The following is a 15,820-nucleotide window of genomic DNA, read 5'->3' on the forward strand; positions in this document are numbered from 1 at the left end:
TACTAACCTTTTTACTAATAATTTCATTTAGTATATTTTATTTAGGTCTATTTGTAAAAAGATAAATATTTTGGCACATATGGCGTTTCATACGTATAATACTTGAGCTCACAACTACGTATTTTCGTGACAAAAATCAAAACGTCGACGGATGGACTAACATTAAAACAGACTTCGACTTATTACATATTTTACTGTTTAAGCGCGCGACAATAATCAATGCGATGTTTAGAATCTAAAATGTTTAATTCATCAACAATTTAAACGTATTATATTCATATGCATTCATGGTATGAAATTCTATGCTTTATTTTCAGCAATCGATTTCACGCGCACACAAATTACAAACGTAATTTTTAAAATATTTCTATCTTTTTAATATATCGTGAATTGAATACGAAATTAGTAATTTTTATCGATCCCCCGTTTATTGCTTCTATATACAATTAGTGTACATTAAAGAAACGTAGGCTGAATAATATCACACGACTCTAAAAAAAATAACATTATGTTATGGGTAATTTAGTGGTAATGTTACTTTTTCAACACGTTTAATTTCATATTAATGAGGTTACTATTTCTAGAGTACAAAATTATCATCAATTACACGCGCGTGCGTAATCTGTTACTATCAACGTTTTGACGCACGCACACACCTACGTATTGATATCGTGTCAGTGTGAAAATGCTTATCTTTAAAATTACATTAAAGAAACGTAGGCTGAATAATATCACACGACTCTAAAAAAATAACATTATTTTATGGGTAATTTAGTGGTAATGTTACTTTTTCAACACGTTTAATTTCATATTAATGAGGTTACTATTTCTAGAGTACAAAATTATTATTAATTACACGCGCGTGCGTAAGCTGTTACTATCAACGTTTTGACGCACGCACACACGTACGTATTGATATCGTGTCAGTGTGAAAATGCTTATCTTTAAAATTACATTAAAGAAACTTAGGCTGAATAACATCACACGACTCTAAAAAAATAACATTATGTTTATGGGTAATTTAGTGGTAATGTTACTTTTTCAACACGTTTGATTTCATATTAATGAGGTTACTATTTCTAGAGTACAATTATTATCAATTACACGCGCGTGCGTAAGCTGTTACCATCAACGTTTTGACGCACGCACACACGTACGTATTGATATCGTGTCAGTGTAAAAATTCTTACCTTTAGTGATGCTTACCTTTAGTGATATTAAAGCGGCAGTGAGTTAAAACTCGTAAGGGTTGCCTCTTCTAAAGTGTAAAGTATATGGTATAATTTGTTTAGCTATATAACTAATACAACCGCCACAGAAATTGTGCTTTGAAAATGATACGATTTTGATTATAGGTTTTGATTGCTAGGATTATCATTTGATTGGAATTTTTCCAATATTCCCTGTGGAGAAAATACAAATGGAGAATGTGTTCAACAAGTTATTTGTAAATTTATCTCATTTGGGCCTATTCATCTATAAATACACGTTGTCATGCTTCAATAAGAGCAATACAGGTAGGCCTAATAAATCAAGCAAATCAAGAATACAGAACACTCTCACCGCGGCGTTTATTTGATAATTACAGCGCTTACCTTTTTCAAATTTGAAATTTAGTAATCTTTAATACCCACTATATTAACTGAGAAAATCACCTGTCTTTGAAGTCTCCGAAACCTGCACGCGTTGTTAATATTAGAATGATAGTAAAGGAATAATAGCCTTGCATTATAGTGCAGTGAATGCACGGATAGTATTAGTGTAATAGCCAAATATAATGATGAACTAATCGTTATCACGGTAATTCTAAAAAACAACGAACACAAACGACAAGGGAATGCTGTTTTTTGAATACCAAACTAAAGTTTAAAGTAAGAATATCTTAGAAAATACATTATAAAATAATTTTTTTACAATAGCAATCAATGCAATGGAAATATAATCAGTGGCGTAATAACGGCTATGAGCGCTCACGGCTTATTTTATTTATCTTCGAGATCCAGCCACTGACGTACCACCCACGTACAGATTGATTTTTGTCAATGCTTAGGCCTATTTTATTTGTATCTCCATTGAGATCCAGCTACTCATACCCACAGCATTGTCATTTTTTCAGTGCTTATTATATTTGTATATCCATTGAGACCCAGCCACTGATACCCACAGCATTGTCATTTTCAGTATTTATCTTATTTGTATCCTGATCCAGCAACTGATACTCACAGCATTGTAATGTTTTTCAGTAAGTTGCCTTTTGATTTATACTGCATAAAAATAACATTACATTCAAAACCGAACTGCAACAGTAAAATATAAATGATATAATTATATTTAATGCTAATGTATTGCACGACTACAGTATTATTGTATTCTTATCAGCCAATTGTCGAATACAGAGATTTTGTATAATTGGTGTAATCAAAAATACAATTTACATTTTTTTCAATTTTTCATCCATCAATAACACTGCATTAATAACGATATTAAAATGTTATAACAGTGACCTTTTAGCATGAAGGCATTTTATCGTTTAGTGTTATTGATGGTAATACCTATATAATAACATAACGCGAATTAATATCCTTTCAGATTATTGTATTTTTAGTTTAGTATAGTGCAAATTACCGTGATAATACCATCGGTCAATAACCGACCGAATCGTGTTCAAAGAGTTCAAAGGTAAATTAATGCAAGAAAATCTAACAACTGGATACTGAGCTCCGGAGATCAAAGTGTTTATCTGTGGCTGCGACACGATCCCTCAATGAATATCCGAATATGTACATACTGTATTGTTTTTATTTGTCGCAGCCAGACATAAGATCAAATGACTGCTACGATTTCCTATCTTGGCAAGGCGAGCTCAGTGCCCTGCTGTTAGATTACCTTGGTTAATGTGCAGTTATGCTTCAAACCCATGAATGAATGCTGGGATCGACGTACCATAAACTTGGATGTTGATCAAATTGAGAAAAATCTATTTTAAATAAATTCTAAACTGTTTGATGTACTATTTATTAACAGAAATAAATCATAGAAAAAAACATAAATGAATGTAATTTAAATCTACATTATTTTGAGCTAAACCTTTAATTTTCAATATCGTCACATATTAACCGGCCGTTAAGGTATTTTGCTGTATTGTATGTGTGTGATTGTGTTTTTAATAAGATTCTTATTACAAGTACAGGTAATTATATTTTACTGATATTAACACAGATAACGCTACTGCAGTTAGATTCTATAAAGCCTGCTTTCCACTTTGACACAACGCAAGGACGTAAGCGCGCCGCGAGTAATTTGACCAATCGCGACGCGATGAACCATCAGAACTGTCGCTATGATTGGCCAACTCATTTGCGTTGCGTCTATGATGTTGCTATGTGTGTTTCTGGTCATTAAGTGACTCATCGTGTGTGCAATCAAAAGTCCCTCTTGCATTTGAAGTAATTCGTCGCGCATTATTAGTTAATGACGATAACGAAAAACAACATAAGATAGTGAACATATTGCTTCGTTGGCCCCTTTGTTGCAAACTGTGTTGGCCCTTTCAGAGCATCCCAATGTTCCTTTTTTATGTTCTCCTTTTACGTGCATGTTGCAATGATGACTTGCCATTCATATTAAATAACTTTACAACCAATACTAGTTTCCTTGTATTTGTTTATCGGGCTCACATGTGTCAAAATTAATATTACAAACCGATAAAATGGTTAATGTTTATAGATATGACTTGATGATTAGACATAGGCTTAAGGTCCATTCACACTGGGCATACTAGGGCACGACATGAAACAAAAAAAAAGTTTTCAACTCAGCTATAGAATAACCATCTATGCTAGTCTCTGATGAAAATAATGCTTAAGGCTCATTAACACTGGGCATAGCATACTAGGGCACTACATAAAACAAAAGAAACATAAGTGTTCATCCCAGCTGTAGGATAACCATCTATGCTGTCTTTGATGAAAATAAATAGAAAACCATCTAAAGAAAAAGCTGTGATGTGCATATATGGACACGATGACATATGACTACCATATTTGAGCACCTCACATTTTTTTTTTCACATGGGCCTAAAGTTTGATAGTGTAGATAGGGCTTTATACGGCGCAACAGATGGATGTTTTTTATAGCTAAGTATTTATCGGCCTATCACTTGATACAAACATTTCAACATTTTACAACACGTCGTTGGCCGTCGAATATAAACATTCAATAGAAATATATCACTGCTTATTAAACTACAAGGATATCTGTTTGTTATAATAATATGTATTAAGCTCTGTCTACACTATCAAACTTTATGTGATAACTGTGATGTGCCCATGATGATGTCATATCATTTATACCATATTTGAACATATCAATACCATATTTGGGCACATCACACTTTTTTGTCAAACTAGTTTGATAGTGTAGACAGAGCTTTAAGGAGACAAATTAGATGGAAATGGGTAAGCAGGAGGGTATTGACGTGTACAGTTAGTCTACACATATAAGCTTACGTCACTATTGCGTCATTGCTAGAAAACACATTAGTTGAGAATAAATCGCTTTTCAATAATTACGCTGAATTAACCTAATTGTCCCCCTTTGAACATTACATGCAATATATACAATATTGTAATAATAATAATAATAATTTCATTAAGGCCTATATTAATTTTGATTGCATATAGTAAGATGATCGATGTATTCATTCTAAATTCCCAACTTAATAATAATAGTTCATTCTTATATAGCGCATATAAGCAAGCTCTCAATGCTCTGAACATTATTACTCCAGTCATTTCCTGATCAAACACCTATGGAAACATACTCCCTTATATGCAGCTAGTAATCAGCGCAAAGTTGTGTCTTGATCTAACCGGGTTTCCAATTATACACCTGGGTGGAGAGAGGCAAACGAAAGTAAAGTATCTTGCCTAAGGATACAAGCAATGCGGCGAGAGTTGGATTCGAACCTCGGTCTAACGATCAGTAGCCGAACGTCCAAAAAACAGCGCCACACGCCCCAACTTAGACCATATTTCATATTTCTCCTACTTATAATATACTGTTATACTGCCTTTATTAAAATGCTTCTTTTTAAATGTTGCCTTTTACTTGCAAAAATATAATTTTTCCAAGTATACATAGTACTTGCTTTGCTTGTTTGATTGTTAGCACGATAGCACCTACAATTTATATTACCAGCTATATAATATCAATTTACAAGTTAAATTTTCGGTGTAAGTAGGTATAGACCATGCCTATTGTAATTCAAGAAAATCGGTTCATTAATAACTTCACAATTTATAAAACAAGCACGAATGTGCGATACTCGGGGTACAGCAAAAGAAGCTGTAATGACGTCATAAGACCGGATGTAACGTCACATACGCATCAAAAACCTCGCTACCAAATACGGCTATACGGTACCATCTTCGAGACGTGATATGGCTGCATCAAAAAAATCCGGCTCTATAGCTTTGAGGACATGTCCCTGTAGTATATTCATTCCAAATCCCAGTTCAATACTACAACGAATAAGGGAGGAGTAGTACTTTATAAATCGCACTTTTTACTCAATAGTGTCCAGATGGAGGAGAAAATGAGTGAGTAAAAAAATGTGTATTCTTGTTAACATGCGCCCTCTGTGACGTGGCAATACTTCACTCAGTTTCTGCGAGCGCTTTCATTTTAATGTCAATTTATGTAAGGTGCATTTATTAACTTAAATATTTGTGCTCTGCGTAGGAAAGATCCTAAAATATGCATCCTCCATACGTGTATGTAGTGTATATAGAAATAAAGAACAATTGAATATTTATGCATCATCCATGTACGTGTGTGTATGTAGAAACAAAGAGTAATTGAATAGCTTCATTTTATGTTGTTGACGTCAACAAACAACATAAGTAATCATGGCCTATAATACCACTGATCACTTTATTCAATCATTCATTTCCTTTATTTCGGATAGTACATATACAAAACATACAAAACAAGAAGAGAAACAATTTCACCAGGAAATTAACAATAGCAACTTTCACAAAAACCATCTAAAATATCCTAAAATATCAATTTGCACCAACGCTGATTCATGTTGGTTTTAAACTATGAATGGGGTTCCTACAATATTCATAGAATGAGGGAACGTTATTCATAACAAACAGCATGCTTGCATTGTAACTGGTAAATTCAGTAGCTTACGTAACCCGTTATTAATTGTAACTAAATAAATTATTTAAAATAAAATGAGTTCACAGAACCTTCACTGAATTTACTCCATATAATCATACACTGATGTGTACTGACTTTACAAATGATAATGAGTGTACGACCGGGAACAAATATCTACATAGTACGACCGGAAGCAATCAAATCTTAGATGCAATATTATCGTAAATGTTCAGAATAATAAAAGTAATTCAATTGTAAGTTAAAATTATAGATTCAATTTCTTAATAATTGTTTGGCAAATTTGATAATAAATGTAATCGCTGTTCCTATCAGATAGACGACGATAATAATTGAAGAAAATTATCAAAAACATTAAGAAATTCTAAACTGCATTCAAATTGTAAATACGTTTGTTGTCGTTATTAGTTTAGTTATTCTGTTTAATAATTCTTGAATTCAGTCCACGATTTAGAATTACCTAAATGTAGTGACGAATGCTGATATAATTCAAAACAATGTGGCAATATTGTAATGAAAGTCCTTCCATTCTTGAAACGTGCTCAAATTTGAGATTCGACCAACCGACCGACCAACCAACCAACCGACCGACCGACCGACCAACCAACCGACCGACATAGTGATCTGTAGAGTCGTGTGTGCACGCGACTAAAGATAATTGTTGTTGCAAAGCAAATTCATTCATATTACGTTTGAGTGTATTTATTTTATTGCTTTTTGTATTTTCACTCCTTTTATCGTAAATGTACATTATATGTTTGACCTTGTTTTGTTATTTTACTGTTTCAGCAAGTTTTAAAGAATTTGTTATGCATGCTTTTAACTTTATATTTTTTCTATAAACAGGACCATATGTAAAACAGGTATGACTGATATGTTTTTATCCTGTATAAATATGTTTTAAATAAAATAAATAAGTTTTACAACAATTAAATACTGAGTACTTACATGTTGAGCTACAGCAAAATGTGAACGAATAACAAAAACAGCAGTAACGTCCAGACTGCATTCAAATAGTATAATCACTTTCGTTTGTTTTGTTCTTTTACTTAATTGAACAATAATTCCGAGTTCCTACAGCATTGTCATCAAAGTGTAATATAATCCTAAGTAAAACATTGCCATGGTAAAATCGTAGTCCTATGAATACCAGTATACATAATGACATTAAAGGGTTCAGTATTAAAATCCGTACTCAAAGAAATAAACATACACATTCGTATTCAGTCATCCTTACACGTGTTATGCAAATTAGACACCTGATATCACTCCACTGACAAATGCCTCGTTTTAATTGGTCGATTTAAAGACATGGTATTCAACTCTTTAATTTTCTCGTGTCATTATTAAAGCTTGGTTCCCACTTGCACGCAACGCAATGACGTAAGCGCAATGCAAGTCATTTGACCAATCACAACGTCCTAGTGGGAACAAAGCTCCAGCTTCTACAATGATTAGGAGGAGGCCAATGGATCCCACCATGATTTTAAAAATCCATAATGATGATAATAATGATGATAATGATAATATCATGATGCGGATGTGATAATAATAATAATAATAATAATAAGATTTTTATAGCGCACATACCACTCAAGAGTGCTCAAGGCGCATAAATAAAAAATGATAGTGATGATATGATGATGATGATGATATTGATGACGACAACGACAATAATGATGATGATAATGATATCATGATGATGTTGATAGTGATTGTATGATGATGATGACAATGATAATGATGATGACGATGATAATGATGAGGATGATGAGAGTTATGATGAAGATGATGACGACAACGATGTTGATAATGATGGTGACGACGATTAGAGTGATGATGTTGATAATGATGACGATATCATGATGATGATGTTGATAGTGATGGTATGATGATGATGATGACGACGATGTTGATGATGATGATGATGATGATGATAATGATGATGATGATGATGATGATGATGATGAATAATTCATTTTTTAAAGTGTGCTAACAATATTCATTTTTTATGTACAAAAATACGACAAGTTCAATAATCTATACCGTACATATTTTACGAAAACACAAATCAATAAAATTATCATTCATATTACCAGCTATATAATATCATCATTGTTATTTATTTCTATTTTTTAAAGAGATAATAGACACCGAAATAAAAACAACATTCAACAGATATATGATTATTCAATATCATATCGTTCTTCATGTGCATAAATTTACCAGTATCGATTTTATATTACAAAACATACTCGTATAATAATTATTGTAATTCATTGCCGCCGTGAGAATATCTTATAAAACTATGGTTGCTATAATATGATTACAAAGGTATAATATACTATACATGATCGTGACAGCATACAATATTTGACATGTATTATTTCATAATCAATCATTATGTCGAATTTATGTGAACGCTCAGCTGCACAGAAGCCGGATTTCTGTTCGAAAACCGGATCATTAATCGGAAGCCGGACTGGATCCCTGTTTAGAAACCGGACTGGATTCCTGTTTAGAAACCGGACTGGATCCCTGTTCGGAAACCGGATCGGATCCTTGTTCGGAAGCCGCACTGGATTCCTGTTCGGAGACCAGACCGGAACCCTGTTCAGAGAGCTTTACCCATTACAAATTTCACATATTGATGTAACAGTATATCAGTAACGGTCACCTCAAGTTGTTATTGTACAATGTATCTAATATTATAGGACTTAAATAATTTCTGCTTAAACATTTGTTTGTTTATACGGAACGAGGAGTACGTCATGTAGGCCTAAACATTATGTTATTTAAGTTTGGTAAGATATGGAGACATTGAAACAAAATTGATTAATACTACTGCAGCTTATCGTTACTTACAATATGATAAAGAGAACCCATTCACATAGAAATCAGTTCATAATCTATTTATGCTAATGAGTTGGGAAATGAGCCAATAAGGTTGTGCGCAATGACTTGGAAAGAGCCAATCAAATGCCAAGGGAAGTTGATTTCTTAATTTTGATTTATTTACAGGTTCACATAGAAGCTCATGTTAACTTCTGAATGTGAACCTATATATAAAAAACACTTTCCCATCCCGTAGTGAGACATATCCGTATAATTTGGGTCTGATTCTTTGAAGGAATTTTATGAAACAGTGTGTTTTCTTCAAAGTAAAAGCTTGGTGAATATCGCATTAACAGGTTTTAAAGAGTAAGCATTGTAATTACTGCAGTAACTGAAGTAGACTAATTTGTAAATGGCTCCTAAAAGATATAATATTTAGAAAAACAATCAGTCTACCTCCAGTATTTATTATGTTTCCCAACAGTAAACCATCATCTGCGTTCTGTTTTTATAATTGAATACATCTTTACACCATCATTTAAGTAATGCATGACTGTTCTACTTATGTAACTTGGCTTCAGATAATTTTAGTACGCTTCAAGATTACGTTTCTAAATTAGATTATTATAAAGACGCATTAATGGCATATTATGATGGAGTTTACTAATTTGTATAAACACCATTATTATCTTTATAATCTCCATGGTATTACAAATAAATGCGTCTAAACCAAACTGTCATTAGATATCGAACGTTTATCTTAACATTGATTTGTTTAATACATTTACGTAACGAATAAATGCAAAATGACATATCCGCCCTACATTAGAATTAGGCACACTTATTATATTGTAAATCTATATGATATAGAGGCCGTTTGAGAAACTGATGGAGATGACGATGATGATGATGTGATGATGATGATGATGATGACGACGACGACGACGATGATGAGGAAGATGATGATAACGATGGTGATGATGATGGTGACGATAACGACGATGATAATGATGGTGGTGATGATGGTGACGACGATGATGATGCTGATGATAATGATGGTGATGATGATGGCAACGATAACGACGATGATGATAACGATGGTGATGATGATGGTGACGACGATGATGATGCTGATGATAATGATGGTGATGATGATGGTGACGATAACGACGACGACGATGAAGATGATAACGACGATGATGATGACGATGATGATGATAATGACGATGACGACGATGATGATTATGATGATGATGGTGACAATGACGACGATGATGATAATGATGATGATGATGATAATAGTGATGGTGACGATGCCGAGGGTGATGATAGTGATGATGATGACGATAATGATGATAATAATGAATAGATAATGATGCTAAAAAATAATGATGATGACGATGGTAATGATGACTTTGATGACAGCGAAGATGATGGTGACGGCGAAGACGATGATGATGATGGTGATGATGATGTAGACTTGCCCCAAGTCTGTAGTTATTTCGAGGCTTTTCGATGTTTTTCTGAACCTGAAATCGGGCCTGAAATGTTTCGAGCTCAAGTACCATATATGCCCACATATTTATCTTGTTACTAATATTAAGTCAAAACTCCATCCGGAAGCCAGACTAATGATGATGATGATGATGATTGTGATGATGATGGTGATGACGATGCTACTGATGGTGATGATGATGATGATGATGATTGTGATGATGATGATGGTGATGACGATGCTACTGATGGTGATGAAGATGATGACGACGACAAAGACGTCGACCATGATGATGATAGTGATGATGACAATGACGACGACGACGATGATGATAATGGTGATAATAATGATTAGATGATGATGATGATGATAATAATGATGACGATGGTACTTAAATGGTAAGGAAAATGATTATGACGACGAAGACGATGGTGATGATAACGATGATGATGACGATGATAGCGATGACGATGATGACGACGAAGACGTCGACGATGATGATGATGGTGACAATGACGATGATGATGACGACGACGAAGATGACAATTACTTAAGATTTAGAATTATTGTTTACATGAGGATAATATCTATTCTTGCAGAATGAATAATATGCCATAGGCTATAAATTTAATGTACACGTAATTTAAATAAAGTAGAACCTACTTGCATATCGTATTATAGATAACATACTTATGTATTCTGTTCTTCTACTTATGCTGAGCATAGACATACAATGAATAAAGTTTTAAAACTTTGTTCAATCATAACTATATTGCAGTAGCCTAAAACTGTTTTGAAATGTATGAATTCATATCTTATTGTACAATTTAGTTTATCTACCCCAAACCTCATAACATCCAACATTTGCCTCCTGATTCCCGGTACTGTATTTCTCCAGCATCATATAATATTTGGTAATACCATCACAGTCTCTCTCTATAACAGTGTTATTATTCGTACAGTACAAGTTTCCACATTCAGTCCATGTGGTGCTCGAACCTGATCGAATATTCGATTCGCCTCGGTGTCCAGATATGAACTAACCTGCAGTTATAGACACTAACGACAATTTGTGTTGACCTTTTTGACCTTATCAAACATATACATAATATACATAATAATGGAACGCGCCTATCAGACGAATTTCTATAAAAACCATTAAAATTAACCCTTAATATGTCAGACCACAGTCGTAGTATGATAAATATGTCTATGGATAGATTCAACCCATCAATACAGAGCGATAATCATTATACCAAGCAATATGCAACAATTTCTCCGATAGGATTCGAACCTGCCACTTCTGGTTTACATGGTGAATGCAATGCCATTATGCCAGTCCAATTGTCTGGTTTATGTTTTTATTCCACCAGTTGTGGTTTCGATTTTTGTCTAGCAACTATTAGATGTATGGAACGCCAGATGTGCCAACATATTTAGCTGTTTCTCAATTCAGACGAATCGCCGCTAGAATAAGACTATTCTTACTACAGGACGCGCCTCCAATCGTAACATGTACTAGACTTTACTTGTAGGACATTCATCTGATTGGTTCATACTTGTTGACTTAATCGTTGGTTTCGACGAATCATTTAACAGAGAACTCTGCTGGTTTGGCGAGTTTATGTTACAGTGTGTTGGCGATCTACGACAACAGCAGAAAAACTCAGTGAAAGATTGACGATAAAGCGTATTTGTCATGTTGTAAATGACAGGATTGACGGCGGCGTTAAGGTACATTAGCGGCCGAAATACGTTGACGCTTCTTTTGACCACGTCAGGATCTACTTCAAAATACATATATATAGTGTTTAAAATATTATAAGGTGTAAAACATAGTGCGAATATGCTGACTGTCAGTAAAACCGTTCGAAATATATTTAGGTCCTGAGCTTTGCGACGATTCTTTCCACTGGAGCTTACAAACCGAGAATTACGCAATCGTCTGATCATTGTAGCGTAAAGAGGTATCAGAATTAGAATCACCAACAATCCGATTACGATATCAAAAGTGTATAAGTTATCAATAATTCTACATCTGGTAGAGTTTGTTGGTGAACATATGCTGCAGACAGTCGACACGTTTGGTTGACCTTTGTACATATGTGGCCACGGGTATTCGACGACTTCAACCGTCATTGTCATCAGAAGTCTCGATTGGTAAATCAATACACCAAGCCAAACCACACAACATATTTTGGCCGCGCGTAATCTAGTTCCGTAGTTGCGATACTGCAGAGGCCTACAGATAGCTAAGTATCTTTCAACTGAGATGCACAATATCATTAAGTATCCAACTTGGTATGCCGTCTCTATGATCAGGTTATTGACCTTACAAAAAGTATTGCTAATATTTGGCGCGTCATACATATCATGAATGTCACTGCTTGCAAGTGATTGCCAGGCAATGATCGGTGCCATTAGCAGGAACAGCATATCAGCAATGGCTAAGCTTGTCAAGTAAACGTTCAAGGATGTCTGCATACGTGGACATCTAGTTAGCACAAGAATGGTGATAAAGTTACCGATGACCCCAATGCCGACAATAACTGGGTTAAGGGCACCGATCACCCATCGGTCTAGTTCAGTGTACAAGTAAGGTTCTACGTCGTAACCGACCGATGGCCAGTTTTCAGTTTCATTTACCACCATTCTGAAATTTAAACACAATGTATCAATTTAGCACAAAATCATTATTTCTACAACTACGAGTCGGGTACACAGAGAACGAAAGTGGATCTCCCTATGTTTGAGCAAGGTAATCTAACAACAGAACACTGAGCTCGCCTTCCAAGATAGGTGCTCGTAACAGTCCTTTGAATTGATCTTATGTGTGGATGCGACAAATACAAACAGTACTGCACTATAGTATGTACATTATCCACGACGCGCGCGGTGTCTGTAAAACTTAGTTCTCACTAGGACGTAACGCAAGGACGTACACGCAACGCAAATGTGTTGACCAATGACAAGCGAACGTTCGAATAATCCATCGCTTGTGATTGGTTAAGCGTGGTTCCCACTAGGACGCAACGTGACGCAACGCAATGACGCAACGTGCCGTATTGCGTAATCGCAAGTGGGAACCGACGACGCAACATTGCTGTAAAAATCGCAGGTTTGATTTCACGCAGGCGGGGGCAAACACAATGAGTGGAAGGGCATTTTCTTACGTTGCGAAGGCTGCGTTACGTTGCGTCGCTAGTGGGAACCACGCTTTAACTCACTTACGTTGCGTTACGTCTCTGTCTTGCGTCTCAAGTGGGAACCAAGCATAAATGGTCTTGGAACTGTACGTGACTGTACGAAGTGTGTACTGACGTACTTGCCTCACAACAGTAGTGTTTGCCTAAACTAAATAATACATGCTCCAATTACTCGAAATGTGTTATAATGACGTAATTTGAGTTTTCAATTCACGCTAAAAGTTAATTTTAGGAACACATTCTATAGTGTTAAAAAAATAAAACATAAAGTGTTAAAAACAATAAGTATTAAAAAACCAACACAATACTAATGTTAAAAATTAATTAGTTAATATAAATTCGTTACCAGGACAACCATAATAAAAATAACCGCGTTGTTTTGCAATTCAATATACTGTAAGTACCTGGGAATTTGTTTAAAATTAGAATCGTGTGCGTACCTGGGAATTTTGATTTAGTATCGACGTTTTTGTATCATATATTATTCTCTAAGGTAAATTAGATAGTGAATCAAATAGCTTTGTAATGTAGGTCTTATTTATATTTTCTCGCATCCAGACAGTAACGTGGGATTTAGAAACTCCAAATAGGTCATTCGTGTTTGCAGATGAAATATAATTTTTTATTTTTTTCAAAATAATTCACGGATACATGAAAGCTTGGTTCCTCCCTCTAAGACGCAACGTAAGGACGTACGCGCAACGCAAGTAATTAAACAATCACTACGCGATGTATCATCCTAAACTGTTGTTTATGATTGGTCAACACACTTATGTTGCACGTACGCCATTGCGTAGGCCTGCCCTAAGTCTGTATTTATTTATTGTCTGTTTTATGTTAGTCCACAAGTCGAAGTCGAAGTGTCTGAAGTGGTATACGTATAACACGCCATATGTGCCAAAATATTTATCTTTTTACTAAATTAAATCAAAACCCCGTCTGGAACACAGACTAGCCATTGCGTTGCTTCCAAACTTAAAAGGCTTAAAACACATTTGACCATATACAGTATGTTTACTGTTGACTACTATACCTATCGGTTACTATGTAAATCATCAATCTCAACCTTTAGAAAAAGATTTGACCACAGGCAACGAATCATTCATCTGACGCTTCACAAGTAATGGATCGTCATCCATATATGCCACTCTTGTGATTGGTCAAATTACTTGCGTTGCATATTTACACATGTCTATTCTGGCCCTCACGGCCGCCCATAGAATTCAAACTTAAATCGCAGTCAGCGGAAAACAACAGTATAATCAGTAAAACAGCTAGGTCACACAGGAGAAGAAGGCAAACACCTTAATCAAAATTACAGTGACAAGAAGCTATTAGTTACCATGAGTATCTGGCAAAAATAGCAACCTTCTAATACCTTCTGATATTATGCTATCTACTATAGCAATGTAATTCTGAGAGTTATCAGTAATTGAAAATATCTGAGCTGATTAATGTTTTGGATCTATTTTTAGTTGATTAACTACCGTGCTTTTCCCAACAACGAGGTTTGGTTTCAGATAAATTTCGTTTTCTTAACGCGCCACACAACTTGTGCTTGGCTGTTTAGCTTAATTCCCATTGGACGCTACAGAATGGCGTAGGTACATCGCAAGTCACTTTACCAATCACAAGCAACAGCTAGTTGGGATGATATATCGCGTCGTGATTGGTCAAATTACTTGCGGCGCGCTACGTCCCTTCGTGTTGCGTCGCAATAATGGGAACCATAGCTGCGTATCGTATAGTCACGTAGTCCGTATTGAAAACAAAAGGTCGCTACCGATTTTGGAAGTACGAAATAATCAAACAGGACAATTTTTTTAAATTAAACAAAACAAGAAAAAACAATGATATTAAGCAGCACTTAAGTTAACACCGGTTCTTCTCGACCGATCACCGAAGTTAAAGCTTGGTTCCCACTAGAACGTAACGCAAGGACGTAAACGCAACGCAAGCGTTTTAACCAATGACAAGCGAAGTTATAGACAGTTAGCAATCACAAGCGAATAAGTCATCGCTTGTGATTGGTCAATTCACTTGCGTTGCGTTACGTCCTTGTGTTGCGTCGCTAGTGGGAACCACGCTTTAGCAACGT

At 35.1% G+C, this 15,820-nt stretch overlaps 1 protein-coding gene across 1 annotated transcript in view; it reads right to left on the bottom strand.

Annotated features, from left to right (window-relative positions):
• Positions 1–9,468: 9,468 nt before the first annotated feature.
• LOC144835900 (growth hormone secretagogue receptor type 1-like) overlaps positions 9,469–15,820 on the bottom strand; it is a 32,686-nt gene continuing 26,334 nt past the window's right edge. Inside the window, exon 3 of the mRNA XM_078691021.1 lies at positions 9,469–13,169. Within this exon, the coding sequence (XP_078547147.1) occupies positions 12,035–13,169 (1,135 nt within the window). The 3' untranslated portion in view covers positions 9,469–12,034. The remainder of the gene's footprint in view (positions 13,170–15,820) is intronic.

Source organism: Antedon bifida, chromosome 2, assembly GCF_963402885.1.
Source record: "Antedon bifida chromosome 2, ecAntBifi1.1, whole genome shotgun sequence".
Classification (NCBI taxonomy): Eukaryota; Metazoa; Echinodermata; class Crinoidea; order Comatulida; family Antedonidae; genus Antedon; species Antedon bifida.